Source organism: Borostomias antarcticus (genome assembly GCF_949987555.1).
Source record: "Borostomias antarcticus genome assembly, chromosome: 6".
NCBI classification, from domain to species: Eukaryota; Metazoa; Chordata; class Actinopteri; order Stomiiformes; family Stomiidae; genus Borostomias; species Borostomias antarcticus.
In genome coordinates, this window is record NC_140239.1 from 12,074,974 (window position 1) to 12,092,653 (window position 17,680).

General features: G+C 47.2%; 2 protein-coding genes across 2 annotated transcripts in view; one reads left to right on the forward strand and one right to left on the reverse strand.

Moving 5' to 3' along the window:
• Positions 1 to 1,011: 1,011 nt before the first annotated feature.
• LOC311310747 (large ribosomal subunit protein eL37) lies at positions 1,012 to 6,700 on the reverse strand. Its single transcript, XM_084440288.1, has 4 exons — positions 6,653 to 6,700; positions 5,989 to 6,124; positions 4,043 to 4,127; positions 1,012 to 1,120 (listed from the first exon to the last, which is right to left on the reverse strand). Exons 1-4 carry the CDS (start codon positions 6,653 to 6,655, stop codon positions 1,051 to 1,053), a joined length of 294 nt encoding a protein of 97 aa, XP_084296414.1. The 5' UTR covers positions 6,656 to 6,700; the 3' UTR covers positions 1,012 to 1,050.
• Positions 6,701 to 9,242: 2,542 nt separating this feature from the next.
• loxhd1b (lipoxygenase homology PLAT domains 1b) overlaps positions 9,243 to 17,680 on the forward strand; it is a gene marked incomplete at both ends in the record, with an annotated part of 56,543 nt that continues 48,105 nt past the window's right edge. The window contains 8 exons of the mRNA XM_084440001.1: positions 9,243 to 9,425; positions 9,512 to 9,992; positions 11,201 to 11,315; positions 11,488 to 11,499; positions 11,800 to 11,880; positions 12,069 to 12,253; positions 12,658 to 12,756; positions 13,031 to 13,179. Coding sequence (XP_084296127.1) covers positions 9,243 to 9,425; positions 9,512 to 9,992; positions 11,201 to 11,315; positions 11,488 to 11,499; positions 11,800 to 11,880; positions 12,069 to 12,253; positions 12,658 to 12,756; positions 13,031 to 13,179 — 1,305 coding nt within the window. The remainder of the gene's footprint in view (positions 9,426 to 9,511; positions 9,993 to 11,200; positions 11,316 to 11,487; positions 11,500 to 11,799; positions 11,881 to 12,068; positions 12,254 to 12,657; positions 12,757 to 13,030; positions 13,180 to 17,680) is intronic.

Below are 17,680 nucleotides of genomic sequence, written 5' to 3' on the forward strand. Positions count from 1 at the left end.
AATAATAATAATAATAATAACGAATACAAGGTGTATACTCCCGTGTCTATGTAGTGTTGTATAGAATCACTAGTAGTAACAGTAGTAAACCAGTTAGACTTCCAAAATGGCACCTAATGGACCTGTACCTGGAGTCTTAGGCCCCATTTACACTGCCTGGTTGAAATGACCCAATTCCGTTTCCTTGCCGACATGTGGCACATATCAGATATGTATTATGCACGTGTAAGCCGGAAAAAAGCACATGGAATCGGATATTCCCAGATCCGTTTCAAGCCTCAATCATATGTGGAAATAAATCAGATATGAATCAGACATCTGCTAATGCGACTGTCGTCTAAGCGGACAGTATAACGTTACTTTCATGCGCACAACGCAACCACATCCATCAACACCTGTCACAACTATCCCGCTTAAAGAGATAATGGACGACGAAGGCTCAGGTCAGTGGACACCTGCCGAGGTAACCTGTCTTTTGTGCCTTTGGGGCGAAGAGTCAGTGCAAGCCAATTACTGGTTTGTACCAAAACAAAGCGGTTTATGAGGAAATTTCAGCCGCGATGGCAGAGCAAGGTTTTAAACGCTTGTGGCTGCCGTGTCATCAAATCAAGTCCCTAAAAGCTAAATACAAATAAATCATAGGAGGCCAAAGACCACAACAGCAAGAGTGGTAATAGTCATATCGCATGCCCCTTCTACGGTTGCTAGGTAACCAAGGTGACCAAACCCTCGTGTTAAGCAAGTATGTACGTGTTAGTACAGGTATCTGATATGGATCACTTTTAAAAGTATATGTAAGTAGGCGGTCAAAAAAATCTGATATGGGCAAAAAATCTGATCTGGACATCAAGACCTGCAGTGTAAATGCGGCCTTACAGACAAGAGAAGGGTCTGATCTGCAGATGTGTCAGCTACTCCTGAGTGTAGGCTAGCGCCAGGGCCCTGTAGACAGCGCAGTGTCTCAGTCCCAGGGTCTACTGAGAGCAGAGTGAATGAGGACAGGACATGGAGACTGATCCCAGGTCAGGTCGTTTATTTCAGACTGAGCCTCTAGGAGGAGCTGGACGCGGCCACCGCCGCCCTCTTAGGTTTGGGGGCGGTCCCCTCGCGGAACCCATTCCTGGAAAACACAAAAACAACAGCATGTGTCAATAAAAGACTGTGCAACTGAGTTTACATCAACAGCTGTTGGTTCTAACAGTGAAGGATGCTGCTTTGGCACACCCATGAAAACCAGTCAGGAATCAGCACACGGTGCTCTCCCATATAAGAGTCACTCCTCACACTCCAGGAACCCCCCCGGCACTCAAAGCGCTTTACAGTGGCCTCTAATTCACCCATTCACACACACCAATGGCGGTAGCTGCCATGCAAGGTGCTAACCTGCTCATTGGGAGCAATTTGGGGTCAGGTGTCTTGCTCAAGGACACTTCGACATGTGGACAGTCGGAGCTGGGATTCGAACCACTGAGTAACTAGCGATTCATCAAGACAGATTGATGAAAACAACCGTTTCGCGGCAGAAAATAGATTTTTAGAAACTGCATTCTCAGTGCCCCCACCACCGCCATTACATGGATATACTGGCTCGCACTGGATTTTAAATTTCTTCTACAGGCCTCCGAACTACACCAAAGTGATCTCGGTGAGTCAAACGTCTTATAATATGTCGTAAATAAAGTCCAGGTTTTCAAAAACTAGCATTGTCCTTTAAGGAACAAGGCAAGCTACCTGTAGTAGGCTAACAGTTTTGCCCGCTTCCCAGGGACCAGTAAACTCTGTTCGGCCAAGAGGAATGCCTCATGCAGTTGTCTGATCGGACAAGTAAAAAATGAATATGATAAATTGGCCTTGTGTTGCTAACGTTACGTAACGTTATCTGAAAATACAGTTTGAGCCGAAGCGGAGCATGCTCCATTTGAGCTACGCGCTGCTGTCTGTCTGTCCGTCAGTCAGCCCTTCAAGCGAGCGTTGTCAAGGAGACATACACCACAAGCGCGAGTAGGTTCTGCAACTTTCGTGCGAGTCAGGTGCAGCGCTGCCTGATGGATTGTGCGACGGTCTTTTTGGCTGGCTGAACTAACACTAGCTTGTGTTAATGTTCCTCCAGCCACCTAAAAAATGCCAATCAAAATAACAGAAAACAGCAGCTGTTACCATTATAACAGCTGCTGTTATAATGGTAACCTACAATACATCTGATTAAAATATGTCTATAAACCATTTGATTTATTAAGTGCCTGTGTGGTTACTGTTTTATCCCGTCCAGTTACATGTAATTAATTAAATTTTAAGCTCTAGGTCTTTACCAGCCTTACGAGATAAGTTAGGCCATCTTTATAGGCCTACTTATAGGAAGGGGACAGGAGAGAGGAACAAGGGAGGAAGAAGGGCAGTCTCCGATCCCCTGCTTTGGTTTCGAAATCGGACTCTTTTTTTCACACACCACCACACCAAGAGATCAGTTCCACAGAAAACACTGCATAGTAGTAGTACTTGATTGAGGCCCAGGGGGGTAATTGCAGCTGGGGGGGTGGGGTGGTGGTGAGCGGTAATGACTGTTCCAGACATGCGGTGCTGGGACAGTCAGGCACGCAGCACATCATCAAGTGGATAAGAACCCTAAAGTACCATATTTCCCAAAGAAAGCCTGTGTGGGAGTTGGGGCTGCACAATTAATCCTGCCTTAATCGTAATCGCAATTATGACCTTTGAAATTAAATAATCTCAAAAGGCCACAATTAATGCAATTAATAATTCAAGCAGCAGCTTGTCTCAGGGCAACTAATTGTAACTAATTGTCCCAGCATGACTAATGTATAGAGGCCATCAAGTTCAACTGATACCAGGCCTACATGTATTAATGAATGATGACCCACAAGGTCATTAGCAAAGTAAATCTCACAAGGTGAAGTGAGGTACCTTCACTCAGAACTCAAGAGCTCAATGATGAAAGCACCCCTACCACCACCAGTCCTGGTCATAACCTACTCTAGCCCCTAGTGCTACTGCCCCTAGTACTGTACTCTAGCCCCTAGTACTGTATTCCAGCAGAGGCCTTCCTGCAAACTGACATTTTCATCCCCGTCTATCTGTACCCAGACACGCCTCTGCCCGCAGCACTGGGGCTGGACCAGCTCGGCCTCTACACATCCTCATCAACACCCAGGATGGTTCACACAACAGATTCAGTGCTCGACCAGACGGCAGGATCAGCAAAACTGAGCTCCCCTCCATCCCAGAGATCTGTGTGTGCGCTAGGTTTATGGGAAAGCAGAAAACAGAGGGTGGCTTCAGAGGGGAGTTCAGAAAACAGAAGGCATACATCTCATCATACCATCATTGGAAGCTGAGCGTGTACTTTTTGGAAGTGCCCTATGACTGGAACGTGACTGAAAAGGAGAGTTCTTGTGTTGTCCTCTCCTCTGGTGGCCCTCAGGACATCTGATGCACTCCTGTCACTGTTTGTTTACATTCTTGAGTCAACATACCAAGACACATCACAATAAAAGTGTTGAAAGGCCTTTTGTTTACAAAATTCAATCTGAGGCCTTTTACACCGTTTACATTTTTTAAGACACATTGTAACAACACTTCCTCCCAGCAGAACACATTCCAGTTTCACAGAACCAAATCCATCACAGTCCCAGTAGAACACACTCTAGCTTCACAGAACCAAATCCATCACAGTCCCAGTAGAACACACTCTAGCGTCACAGAACCAAATCCATCACAGTCCCAGTAGAACACACTCTAGCTTCACAGAACCAAATCCATCACAGTCCCAGTAGAACACACTCTAGCCTCACAGAACCAAGCCCATCACAGTCCCAAGAGACCTACGCTATGTGTCTCAGTATCAGACTTTAAACCAAAACACACAGAAAGCATCAAGCCACAAATGAATGTTCTGTAACAGTGGGGAAAAAATCCCATGGTTGAGAACCAGGACAAACTGAGAAAAGTGTTTGTCGCTCGCTGCGCAGTAAATAAACCAACTTTTCAGGTGATGCCATCGTGTAGAGAGGTGTGTGTGACTCACTTGAATCTGCGGTAGACAACCTTCAGGTGCCTGAGACGGCCTGTCCCAGTGGTGTTGCGCCTCTTGGCCTTGACGCTCCAGTTATCTGCGGATGAACACAGGGGCGGAGGTGGTGGAACCAGGGAGAGGAGGAATGGACAGAACAAACAGCCAATATGATGGAGCCTAAAACATTTGGGAGATTAAAAATCTGCAGAGTTAGAGCTAGGATTCAGCGCAATCTCTCCAGCATCCATGTAGTTACTGGTGACATTCGGCTCCCCAAGACCATCCAATATGGCTCATAGTCGGAGAGCAATCAGGAAGTTGGCACTGCTGCACAACACTGCCAACTTCAGTGCCAACTTATGCTAATAATGTTAGCTAACGCTAGTCCCAACTTCAGCTAATGTAATGTCAGCAGTGGCGGCTGGTGACTCAAAAAACTGAGGAGGACAGGAGGAAGAGAGGCGAACTGCCCATGGGCGCCGGGGGGCACTTTCCCTCAGTCAGTTATTATTTGAAATATCAGCTTTAAGTGGATTTACAGTCAATTTTAGCATATGAAAAACTGAATAACACTTTCTTTAACTAGATGCAGCATTTATTTATCATATTCATGATAAAATATTACAAAACAACAATAAAACATTGTAAGCAATAGTTGTTGTAATGGATTGTAGGCTACTCTTCTCTAAAGAGAGAAAAGAATTGATATTGGTGAGGTGCTGGAGAGGTTAGGTGATATAAGAAAAAAAAATTGATTAGGGGACACTGGTATGCTGGCTCTCAAACAGTTTGTTGGCAAATAGATTTGACAACTGGACAATGTAATACGTTGCACAGCAAATGCAGTATCCAACAGTTCGCTCATGGCTAGCTAGCAATGGTACAGCTATGGTATTAGCTCATTTGGGTTTATGTTGCTATAGCCTACAATTATCAGAACAATATGAACATTCAGTTGAAAGTTTTCCATCCACCCATCCATCACTGGATGAGGAATAAGCACCGCAAAGCGATCAATTCTCACGCAAGCAGGAGCCAGGCTGTGGATTTCTCCGATCCGGTGTTGCGACCCAGTCTCTAGAAATGTTTTGGACGAGTTGCCGTCAGTTTGCACCTCCAGCCAATCTGCGCGCCTGCCTATGCTGTAGCCTGACGTGCCCCTCGTAGCTAACGTTACCGGCTATAGCCAGCCAGTGGAACTGCCGTGTTCAGGCGGCTCTAGCTCAAAAAGTATTTATGTCAGCTTGGATATTTAGATGGCTAGAATCAAGACAAATAGACGAACAGTTTGATGTATAATATGTCCCATAATACTTTCGGATGTATTATATTATGGAGCTACGAACACACAAAAAGTCTCCAATGGCACAGGGAAGAGAAACACAGACATCAACGCCGACTCAATCGGCCTTCACTGTGGTAAATCTGGAATCTGGAATGTGATTGGACTAACAAAATGTCCATATCTGAATCCTGTTCAGACAGGGCCAGAGTACTGTCCTCCCTTGCGGTAATTTTTCAGCATTTTGGCAAATCACAAATTAGCAAGAAAAAAAGGCATTACATTAATTTAAGAGAAAAGAACCCGCCCTAAGGGAGGCTAGCCTCCCTTCCATAGATATCTATGGGTCCTCCAGCTCCTCCAGTTATAGATGTCACTGTTGGAGCTTTAGAATTTCAATAATGGGTTTTTATCCATAGGGAAAACTTTTTCATTATTAATAAATAAATTCATATATTTATATTTTAATCCCTCTCTTCTTTCCAAAAACTGAGGACTGTCCTCCCCTGCCTCAATGGACGAGCCTCCACTACGAGTCAGCTACGCTAATCCCAACTTTAGCTAATGAAATGTTGGTATAGTGCCAATTTAAGTTAATGTACTGTTAGCTACGCTAGTACCAACTTCATCTGATGTTAGTGCCAACTTTAGCTGTTGTTAGCTAAACGCTACTCACATCTCCTCTTGCGCTTGGCGGGGTAGCCGCACTTTCCACACTCCGACTTCTGCAGATGGTATGCCTTGGAGCCGCAGCGACGACACAGGGTGTGCGTCTTGTTGCGACGTTTACCGAACGATGATGTCCCCTTCGTCTGTGGGGGAGAGGTGTTTGTGTGGGTGACAATTCATTCTTAGCAAAAAGAGTCATATGCCGTGTCCATGCATACGGCGACAATAAAGGAGGCTAGCTGAGGCTACAGCGACCGATTCGGGCACCTGTTAGTTCACAACTGGATGAATGAATGAGTTAGCCCAGCTATGTAGTGCTAGCCTGCTAAGCTAACATTAAAGCATTTTCTTTAAAAGGGACATGTTTGACACGCACAATATCACTATAGCTGATATTCCACTATAACTATAGTTATAGCTAGCCAATTAGTTTGTGTTTTTAGTAGCTAGGGTCTTGGGAGATATATGCTAAGCGACAACACTGAGTTGCCCTTCATTCGTCTATTTTTTTTTTTACTAGTTGTTCGACTACTCTCGATGGAAATACGTTGATTTTGGAATAACATGAGACCTGGCACTTCACGATAATAAAGAAGTGTGGGTCGGTCTTTGTTTGGGAAAACAGATGAATTAGGATTGTTCGAGGTAACCAACTACGTCTCCGCTCTTACCATCTTCTTGACGAAGCTGATACGATAGAGACCGGAAAACTGCCAGTGTTGCAATAAATCCGCTCCGTAGTTATTCCGGTGTCACATGTGTTGTGCAGAAACACAAGTTTGACCTATATAAAGTTCCACTCATGACGAGGATGTGGAAAGAAATATCAGTACAGGCGTATAATGTCTGAGTACAGGGGTCGGTAAAGTAAAATAAAATGCAGATAATCCTACAGTGATGAAGAGGACAGCTGTGTCATGTTTCTAATCTAAACGGAAGACATTTGGTTTCATCAAGTATGACTATTTATTAACTACTGTAGCAACTCGGTTAACACAGCCTACATCTATGCCTACATCCAGCTAAAGAGAATGGAATCATGAATGCATTCGATCCAGCGTAGTGTGGTGTCTTGTTCTACTAAATCCTACTGACTGGCTTACAGGTAAGAACACTAGTCATTGCTACCCTCTTGTGGTCGGAAGTTTTTATACGCCATATCACTACAATATAATGTATAAAACCTTTTGCAAGTTAGAGCATACTACAGTAGGCGACATAATAAAAATGTCTATTGATATGACGGCTGACTTGACATTTGACCTTGTGGCCAGACATTACTACTTTAGTCTAATGTCTTGTAGTATACTAGCCTAAATACGAGTATATATACTAAATAGTCTTTAGTACTTTAGTCTAATGTACATTACATTACAGTCATTTAGCAAACGGTTTTATCCAAAGCGACTAACAATAATTGCATTTAACGTAGGAAAAGCCAATGTACTACTACTTGCCAGAACTCACAAGTATATCTCCTTTCTAAAACAAGTGACTAAGAGCATAATCTAATGCTGAAGGCAACGTGCAAGAATAGCAATCTCAAATACAATAGGTGCTTAAGAGGAAGGATCGTTGTAGTACTTCTTGGAGAGATGAGTTTTGAGCCTGCGACGAAAGATGGGCTGTTCTGCTGTTCTGACGTCAGTGGGCAGTTCGTTCCACCACTGCGAGGCCAGGACAGAGAAGAGCCGTGACTGTATTGATCGACGGCAGGGGCCTCAGAGTGACAGGGCAACCAGTCGCCCCGAGGTAGCAGAGCGTAGCGGTTGGGAGGGGGTGTAGGGTTTGACCCTGGCCTGGAGGTAGGAGGGGGCTGTTCCTTTCATTGCCCTGTAGGCTAGCGCCAGAGTTTTAAACTGGATGTGAGCCGCTACAGGGAGCCAGTGTAGGGAACGGAGTAGGGAAGTTGTGTGAGAGAACTTGGGGTGGTTGAACACCAGGCGAGCAGCAGCTTTCTGGAGTTGGTCATCCAAGGTCACAACCAGATTCCTCACAGTCTGAGTCGGCATCACCACTGTGTCTTCAATGGTGATTACCAGGTCCCGGTGCGGGCAGCCCTTCCCCGGGAAGAACAGCAGCTCAGTCTTGTCTCATCCACTCCAAGATGTCAGCCAAGCACCCAGCTATGCATGTCTCCACTTGTGTGTCAGAAGGGGGAAATGACAAGACCAGTTGGGTATCATCAGCATAGCAGTGATAGGAGAAGCCATGCAAGCGAATGACAGAGCCCAGAGATGTAGTCTAGAGGGAAAAAAGAAGAGGACCGAGGACAGACCCTTGTGGAACCCCCGTAGTCAGACATCAACCCGCTCTATGTCACCTGGTACCGCCCGTCAGGTAGGATGCAAACAGGGAGCGTGCAGAGCCAGCGACGCCTTTCTCCTCGAGAGTGGAGAGGAGGATCTGGTGGTCTACAGTATCACATGCTGCTGACAGGTCTAGGAGTATCAGGACAGAAGAGAGAGAGTTCGCTCTCGCGGCATGGAGTGACTCCGTCACTGCAAGGAGGGCGGTCTCTGTCGAGTGGCCAGCCTTGAACCCGGACTGGTGGGGGTCTAGGAGGCGTTCTGGTGGAGATATGAAGACAGTTGGTTAAAGATAGCACGTTCAAGTGTTTTAGATAGAAAGGATAGAAGGGAAACCGGTCTGAAGTTTTTGACATCAGAGGGGTCGAGAGATGGTTTCTTCAGACCTACTGTCTGGCTAACCATTAATATGATACGTTGTCCCCCCCTCACCCCTGATCAGCCTATCCAAATATGTACACTATTTCCACTTCTACCCACATGAAGAAAACATGTGAAGTCTTTTTTGGGGACTTAAGTCTTTTCACCTTAATGAAAAAGACTTCTGTATGTATAATTGTCTGTCTTGACTGTCTTAACCAAGGAGAACCCCATTCTGAAGAGGCAGCCTATTGGCAGCCTCCTTATACTGTAGGTCAGAATTTTGTGGCACCTCTCCATTTGCACAGCCTATAGGGGCTTCCTCTCCTGGCCTGGTGACAAAGACTGGTGATTTTTTAATGAGGTCACACAGCAGCGACAGGGGCGGGGCTCCACAGACTCCAGACACGTCCATGTCAGCCTGCTACTGTAGGCTCCTCTCTACCCAGAAGCCTCTGCGGGTTGTGGCTCTCTCGGTCCCATCCTGATCGGTGAGTCAATCCAGGCAGCCACAGGTCAGTTTGATCAAGTTTCCATTTCCTGGGAACACGCAAGAATCGGTTACGGTTACAGGGTAGTAAATAAATTAAAGATGCCCAGCCAGCAAAAAAAGAAAAAAGCAACAACTCAGAGGGCGAGAGAGGAAACCGAAGAGCTGGACGACGACGGCAGCAGTACTGGCGATGGTGACGACTCAGCACATCAGGAGCCAACAAGGTCGCGGAGGAGGCGGGAGCAGGTCACGGGATCTAGGGATGCTGCTGGAGGAGGAGGGGTAAGGAGGAGGAGGGAGGAGAAGCCCAGAGGAGCAGCAGAGCAGGAGCGCGACTCCGACACCTCGGAGCCTGATGTGACGAGCAGCAAGAACAAGGTAAAGAGAAGAAGAAGACCAAAGAGGAGGAGAACGAGGATGAGGTGAGAAGAAGCAGCAAGTCTCAGAGCACAGACGACGATGAAGATCACAGCCATGACCACTCCAAGAGAAGGAAGAAGAGAGCAGAGAAGCTTCCAGATGTTGTAGAGACTACCAGACAAGGACCCAAGAAGAAGACCTCCGCCCTCAGAGGGACACAGGAGGACAAAAACATGGGGGCCAAAGACAAGAAATCCAAGGAGAAGGAGAAAGAGGAGGATTCACCACCCGGGGAGGAAGAGGGGGATGGAACGAAGAAGAAGAAGGAGAAGAAGAAGAAGGGGTCGGTGGACACGGAGGAGGACACGAAGAAGGGGAAAGGCAAAAAGAAGAAAGTTGAAAACTACGTCGAAATCTACGAGAAAGAGCTGAGGGACTACGAGCCAGAATTCGTAGAGAACTACGAGGATGAGTACCACAAGAAGAAAGGTAAACTCCAGGGCTCTTCTGTGTTTCATGAAACTCAACAGCATACAGTAGGGAAACAAAACAAGAGAGAAACATGACAATACTGAAAGAATAATGACTGAATTCCTATTGAACCTGTGAAAGATGATTTGAAGACAATATATATATATCGTATATACTGTATGACAGGAATGAAATCTCATACAGGTAGAAAAAATCTTGGTGCTTGACCTCTCGGTGCAACTAATCCTTAAATCCCATTATACTTATTCTGGCTGACTGCATGACTGGCTGATGAAGTGGAGCTTCTGGTGTAATGGCTTGATTGTTGGCCTTAATTGTGGTGGTAACACTAGCCTGGAGGAACCAACACGCATGAAGTCATCACAGTCCAAGGCTTACGTGACAGCGGGTGCTTCATACATACTCAGTAGTACGGCACATTCAACACACACAGGACAGCACATACTCTCACACATGCACAATATTGCCCCCCCCCCCCAAACCTAGACCATATACCATACCATACAATACCACTTTATTTATAGAGCACATTTAAAAACAACAAAGTTGACCACAGTGCTGTACAAGTCAAACAACAATAACACAAAGAGCACATAGTAAAACATACGCAGTATGTCACATGAAAAAGGACAAGTCTCTTAGGCCATGTCAGGAAAACATAAAAGAATGTAAGTGTGTTTTGAGGCGTGATTTAAACACCTGCAGAGTGGGGGCCGGTCTAACATGCAGAGGCAGCTCGTTCCAGAGCTTAGGGGCTGCCACTGCGAAAGCCCGACCCCCCTGAGCTTCAGCCTGGATTTGGGGACAACCAGGAGAAGCTGATCAGAGGACCTGAGGGAGCTTGAAGGAGCATAGGGTTCCAGCAGTTCTGAGAGGTAGATGGGTGCCAAGTCATTTAGGCACTTAAAAGTAAACAGCAAAGTTTTAAAATCAATCCTAAAACGCACAGGAAGACAGTTATTATGATAATAATAATAGTAATAATAATAGTGTCTTATTGGAGCCCCAGTGCAGAGTCCTTGGAATCATCCCAACCCTGCCCCCCCTCTTATGGCTCCCCTGCACACACACACACACGCGCACACACACACAATGTCCTGAACTAACATACTGTACGATATCTATTGTTATCCACCTCTCTCTCTCTCTCTCTCTCTCTCTCTCTCTCTCTCTCTCTCTCTCTCTCTCTCTCTCTCTCTCTCCAGTGTATGAGGTGGTGATCATCACTGGAGATGAGAGAGGGGCGGGCACTGACGCCAACGTGTTCATCACTCTGTTTGGAGACTATGGAATCAGTCCAAAGGTGCACCTGGCCAGCAAGTGAGTTCCTTTCATGGGCTGGGTGTCCTGGTAATGAGATAGTCATGAATACATGTTCAGACATAATTGTAGTTATAGTTTCCTATTCATTGTGATCTAATAGATTAAACCTATATATTCCTAACTGATCTTTAATCCCTGTCCTATTATTTTGTTCTCTCCCATTCAACAGCACGGAGAAGAAGTACGTCCTGGTGTTCATTCTGTAGCGGTGGTGAAGCTAAAGCTATTTAATCTTCCACACAGGAGCTATAGATAACTGCTCAGCTGTCATTGAGGCTTCAGTGTAATGAAGTTTAGTAAGGGTAAACTTCATCAATCAGAAGGTATCACCTGTAAGAGATCCTGACGAGAGAACAGCCTCTGTCGTGTGTTGGTTCGTGTGGTACAATGTGTTCCTCTGGAATATACTGCATTTTCTCTTGATGGTCACAGACCATACCACCGTGTCTTCATATCACACCTCTCCTGGTTTCTGTTTCAGGAGTAGAACAGCGTTTGAGAAGAGCAAGACTGACGTGTTCAGAATCAAGACTCACAACGTGGGGCCTCTGAAGAAGATCAGGTACTGTAAGACAATGTCTCCTCCCTTCTCACCTCTGTCAGGCTCACCCTGCTTTAACCACAGTAGAGTAGATAAGAGAGTGCTGTAGAAACAATATAAACTCTCCCCTCCTCTCCTCTCCTCCCCCCTCCTCTCTTGTCCTCTCCCCTCTGCTCCTCTCCTCTCCGCTCCGCTCCTCTCTCCTCCAGGATAGAGCACGATAACACTGGTCTGAATGCCAGCTGGTTCCTGGACAGGGTGGTGGTGACGGACATTAACAGGCCTCACCTCCGCTTCTATTTCGCCTGTAACAACTGGCTGAGCAAGGTGGAGGGAGACCACCTGTTCATCAGGGACTTGCTGGGCACCACCGACCCCATGGACATGCCCAAATGTACGTCTCCTCTCGCCTGCTGACCTGCCTAACATCAGTCCACCCACTCTTATTGTTCTCCCTGGATTTAAATCTGACCCCGAGTTTCCCTGTGACCTTGAATCATTTACTCCATAGCTCAATACCAGTGTGGAAGATCCTGACTGAATTATGGAGTGTGCCCTTCCCTCCTCCTCCTGTTTCTCCTCTCCCATCCTCTCCTCTCCCCTCTTCTCTCCTCTCCCCTCTTCTCCCCTTCTCTCCTCTCCCCTCCTCTCCTCCTCCTCTCCTCTCCCCGTCTCTCCTCTCCTCCTCTTCCCTCCTCTCATCTCCTCCTCTCCCCTCCTCTCCTTGTATTATGTAAAAGTTGTTTGTGAGATTGTGCTGAGTCCTTCTTAATCTGTATGCTCCCCGTGTCGTACCAGATAACAAGTATGTGGTGAGTGTGTTTACTGCCGACATAAAGGGCAGCGGGACTGATGCCGATGTCTTCCTCAACATCTTCGGAGAGTTTGGGGACACAGGTGAGTGAAATACCCCCATGTGTGGTGTAATTCAAATGACATATGTGCTAATATGTGAGATTTCCCAATATAAATTATATGGGATGAATTCATCCATTGACAGGATTTTCATGCTCTAGCAAGGATTTTGGCACTAGTATTTAGTCGTGTAGTATATAGTCTGTAGTATTTAGTGGGTAGTATTTAGTCAGTAGTAGTTTTTACTTAGTAGTAATTAGTCGCTAGTATTTAGTCCTGGTGTTGAACTACATCCTGTCTGGTGTGTGTGTGGTAGCTGAGAGGCGTCTGGATAACGACAAGGACAACTTTGAGAAAGGAACCGAGGACAAGTTCACCATTGAGGCCCCAAACCTGGGCAAGATCAGGAAGATCACCATCGGACACAACAACAAAGGATCTTCAGCAGGGTGGTTTGTGGACAAGGTGAATGACACACACACACACACACACACACACACACACACACACCCTCCCACACACTCCCTTCCCACATTTAAGATATTGTAACTCATCCCTCTGCAGTACTCAGATTTTATAAAACATTATTCTAGTTTAATGCTGAAAGTTAGAGCTTTATAGAGTGAGCCGCCCAGCCCTACCCTAGTGTGATGTGCAGGTGTACAGCAGGCTGTTGGAGCGGTAGAGGGGTACAGTACTGTATTTAAGACATGTGATCCTCCTCCTCCCTCGCTACCTTCTCATCTGACAACAGCCGCTCCTCAACTGCAATACATACAGTGTGGACCTTCTTCTTCTTTGTTTGGGTAGGTTGGTTGATTCGTCCTCTCCCCTCAGGCTCGGGGCCGAGGGGCTATCCTTTTACCACCCCGAGCCTGGGTGAGGGGGTCACCTGGGCTATATATCCGGGCACACCTCCAGGAGCCACGTCACCGTTTCGTCATCCAAAACCGTCAGGCCACGCATTCCGTTGGGTGTACAATATATCGGACAGTCCTGGATGACATGGTCTGCGGTTTGTTCCTTTCGCACGCCGCACAGGATGCCAAGCCTCATCTGTGCATCGATGAGCGGAAGCGTCCAACGCTGGATGATTAAGCCTCACCCACGCCGGTTTGGGTAATCCCCCGCTAGAGAGGGTCCCCCGGTAGGGGAAGGACCGGCGGCTGGGATGAAATCACGGAGTCTGGAGGTGTTTGCCTCCCACTCCGCATGCCAGGTGTGGTCCACCCTCCTGCCTCGCTGATGTTGAGATCTCTGCATTGCTGCAGGAGATCCCGTGCGACAGGCACAAAAGGTTGTCTCAACTTGAGGCGCAAGGATGGGAAGGTTGTCCACAGGAATGGGACGCAGGCATCCAGTCACGATGCGCAAGGCTTCGTTGATAGGCGGATTGATGAGGCAAGCGTGAGCGCTGCGACACCACACCGGTGCACAATATTCACTCGTCGAGTAGACCAGGGCTAGGGCTGCCGTATGGAATGTATTTGCGGCAGTGCCCCAGCCTGATCAGACCAGACGCCTCATCAACGCCACACAAGCTGTTAACTTATTGTGCAGTGACTCGGGGTGTCGGCGTAAAGTGAGTGACCTGTCCAATGCCACGCCGAGGTAGGTTGGTTCGGGGCAGCATGGCAGGAGTGTTCCATCGATGTGTATTTGGAGCTCGCGCTTGGCTTCCTTGTTGTTAAGGTGGAAGTCTTAACAATCTTAAAGGTCTTTGCCTCGCTGAGCTTCAATCTCCATTTCCGGAGGTATGCCGCTAGGTCTGCATGTCCTGGCTCAGGGTCTCATGTCCTGCCAGTCCGGCCTGAGTACACCAGCACAAGGTCGTCTGCGTAGGCATACTTCCTGGAGACTGTGTTCGGCAGGTCGTAGGTGTAGATGTTGTAAAGGCCAGGACAGATCCCTGGGGGACGCCGTTCTTAAGGCGTTGCAACCTGCTTCACTGTCCGCTACCGATGGTGAGGGTGAAGCTGCGGTTTCTGACAAGCTCCATGAACTCTTCTAGGGCTCTTCTCCAGATTTTGGGGATCTTGAGTTAGCGCAAGCAGGAAGAGAGGAACGCTCTTAACCAGGATTTCAGGGCAGGCGTGGCATGGAGTATAAGCTCCGGGCAGATAGAATCAGGCCCCGGGGCTTTCCCTGGCTAAACATGCTGGAGGGCAGCAGCAAACTCCTCCGGTGTGAATTCACAGCGAATTCCTTCGGTGTGATGTTACTGCCGCTAGGAGTTGTGGCCTTCCACAGATCAGACACTTCTTTTGTCGTGACGATTCGCAGTCTTTGCTCTCGTATGTCCCACTTTTCACAAATTGTGATGCGATTTTGTTTGCAGGGATGGGGCAGTGACAGAGGGAGTGTCTGGACCTACCAGTGAGGTTGTTAAGGATGCTCCATGCCTTACAGCTGGAGTGTGAGAATTAATAAGAGTAAGAGATAATTATTAGATTATTAATAATAAGAGAGTTAATGGCCTCTTCCCAGCGCTCTTGCCTCCTTAGGGTGAGTCTTGACAGCAGGTCTGAAGCAAGCCGGTTTGTAGCTGTTGTGACATCCGCGTGGGATGGATTTTTTGGCCGCTTTCACCAGTATGCCGGTACGTCTCGTCCACGTTGTTGGTATTAGGTGGTGGAAGGCACCTCGTGGATCTATGGGTAAGGAGGCGGTAGCGTTTCCAGTTGGCCTTTTGGAAGTTCCATCGCTTCTCCGGCTCGCTTGGGACGAGGTCCACGAGTTTAGGCATGGTTATCAGCGATGGTCGATGTTGGAACCGTAGGAACTTTCCTAGCACATGTCTATCAGGGAGCCGGTTGTCAACGCCGACACTCGCGAATGCCAAGTCAGGATTCATCCCAGTTTTCCTTGCACCCTTGGGATCGCCCTTGGGATCGTACAGCAGTGCCAGGCTGTTGTTAGCTGCCCAAGCAGCCAGGTTTTCTCCGTCGGGTGTATTGGTGCTCTACTCCCAATCTTCATGCTGGCAATTGAAGTCGCCAGCATAGAGGCAGGGGTGGGGGAAGACTGGGAGATGCAATGGTGTGATTCGCGAGGGCGGAGGCTCGTAGCCGTTGACAATTTTAAAGCCGGTAACGTCCACGCACAACCACTCAATCTCCAAGCCAGTCGGGGATTGGTTGGCGAGAGTCCAGTTCAACCTTTGGTGGACAGACATAGCAAGGCCATGCTTCCTGCTTAGACCCAGCTAGAGCAAAATTTGAGAGAACTAGCTTATCTGCTGTTACGCAGTGGGTCTCCTGGAGGAGGATGACAAGGGCCTTGGTGGTGCAGGCCAGGTGCTTGATGACGTTGATCTTACTGGGGGTGAGCCCTTCCATGTTCAGCTGAAGAATTCTGGGCTCCGCCGGCTGCTCTCCCCACCTGTGGCAGCCGAACACCAGCCCAGGTGGTGGCCCTCAATTGGCAGACTTTGCTTTGCCTGCAGTGGTTAATCACAGCTACTGACGGGGGGCACCACGAGAAGGTGTCTGCCTCGCCCCCCAGTGTGGACCCATGAGATGATATGAGCTCATTCAAACACACACACACACATACTCACATACAGTAGCCTACACGCACGCGTGCACACACACACCTACAAACACACTCACATACAGTAGATGACACACGCGCACACACATACACACACCTGGGAGTAATCCTACTCCACTTGTAAAGGGAAACCGGGTCTCATTATCAGATTGCCTTTCAGGCACATGGACAGCAGAGTCTGTTGATTTACACACACTGACACCAAAGATCATCCAGATAGACATGACCACCTCCGACTGATAGTAGTGAGTTACAACCATCCCAGTTATGGGATTTAATTCGTGTTACACATCTTTCTGCGTGCTGGTCACTGTAATAATACCATACCATACCTCAGATAACTGACTGAATCCTCAGCCTAGCTGCTAGACACCTCACCTAATAATAATAATAATAATAATAATAATAATGATAATAATAATAATAATAATAATAATAATAATAATAATAATATAGCGCCTTTCATGAGACCCAAGGATGCTTTACATAGTGGCAGGAAGAGACGAGTCATACAGACAAAGAAAACTGACCAGAACAAAAACTACACAGACTATCTGACTATTTAACTAAAGAAACTAACCAACTAACTGACCGACTAGCCAACTAACTAACTAGCCAACCAACCAACAAACTAACTAACTAACTAACTAACTAACTAACTACTGTAACAGGCCAAAGGCCTTGGTGAACAGGTGGGTTTTGAGGACCTAGACTAGAACCCTGTTTTTGGTGATCAGATTGATCTGATCGTTTTAAACCACATGAAAGTACAGGTGTAAATGCGCCCAAAATGTTTTGAGGACGGATTGCGATCCGATTAGCCAAACCACCTCCGGAGGTGATCAGGGATGCATTTACATGCATTGCGACTACATTTAATGCGTTCTATTAATACATCCATGGTTTTTAATCCACATATCAACAACGTGGGCGGAAATACGTAGCCGTTGGCAGGCGCCGGTTCCAGACCAGGAAAGAGCAGGCTTCCATGGCAGCTAGCAAAAAAAGCATTAAAATGGATCCTGGTCAAGGTTGAGTCAGGTGGAGTCCAGACGAGACAAAACTGTCTACTCTCAATAGGCTCTGTGCACCATCTCCACTACTTCCTGAAAGTCACTTGGCATCTTTATTTCCTGTCCTATATGATTGGATTAAGTGATTAATCAGGTGTGCGGCAGACCCACGTTCGATTGTCAGCTGGACAGAGTCGATCGGATCTCAAACGGATCGGGTTGAAGAAACGCATATTAATGACAGGTGTAAATGTAATCAGGCTAAATCATTATCTAGATACAATCTCGATATGAGACGCATTTTAATACAAGATGTAAACGGGGTCTTAGACACATTCATCCCCCCTCTATCCTCTCGACTGGCAGCTCCGCTGTAGCTCCTAGGGTTTGATGTCCTGAGG

Coding starts and splice junctions, on each gene's coding strand:
- LOC311310747 (XM_084440288.1), bottom strand. Junction 4,128..5,988: donor CGCCAAGCGCAAGAGGAGAT/GTGAGTAGCGTT, acceptor GTTCATCCGCAG/ATAACTGGAGCGTCAAGGCC. Junction 1,121..4,042: donor GTTGTCTACCGCAGATTCAA/GTGAGTCACACA, acceptor TGTGTTTTCCAG/GAATGGGTTCCGCGAGGGGA.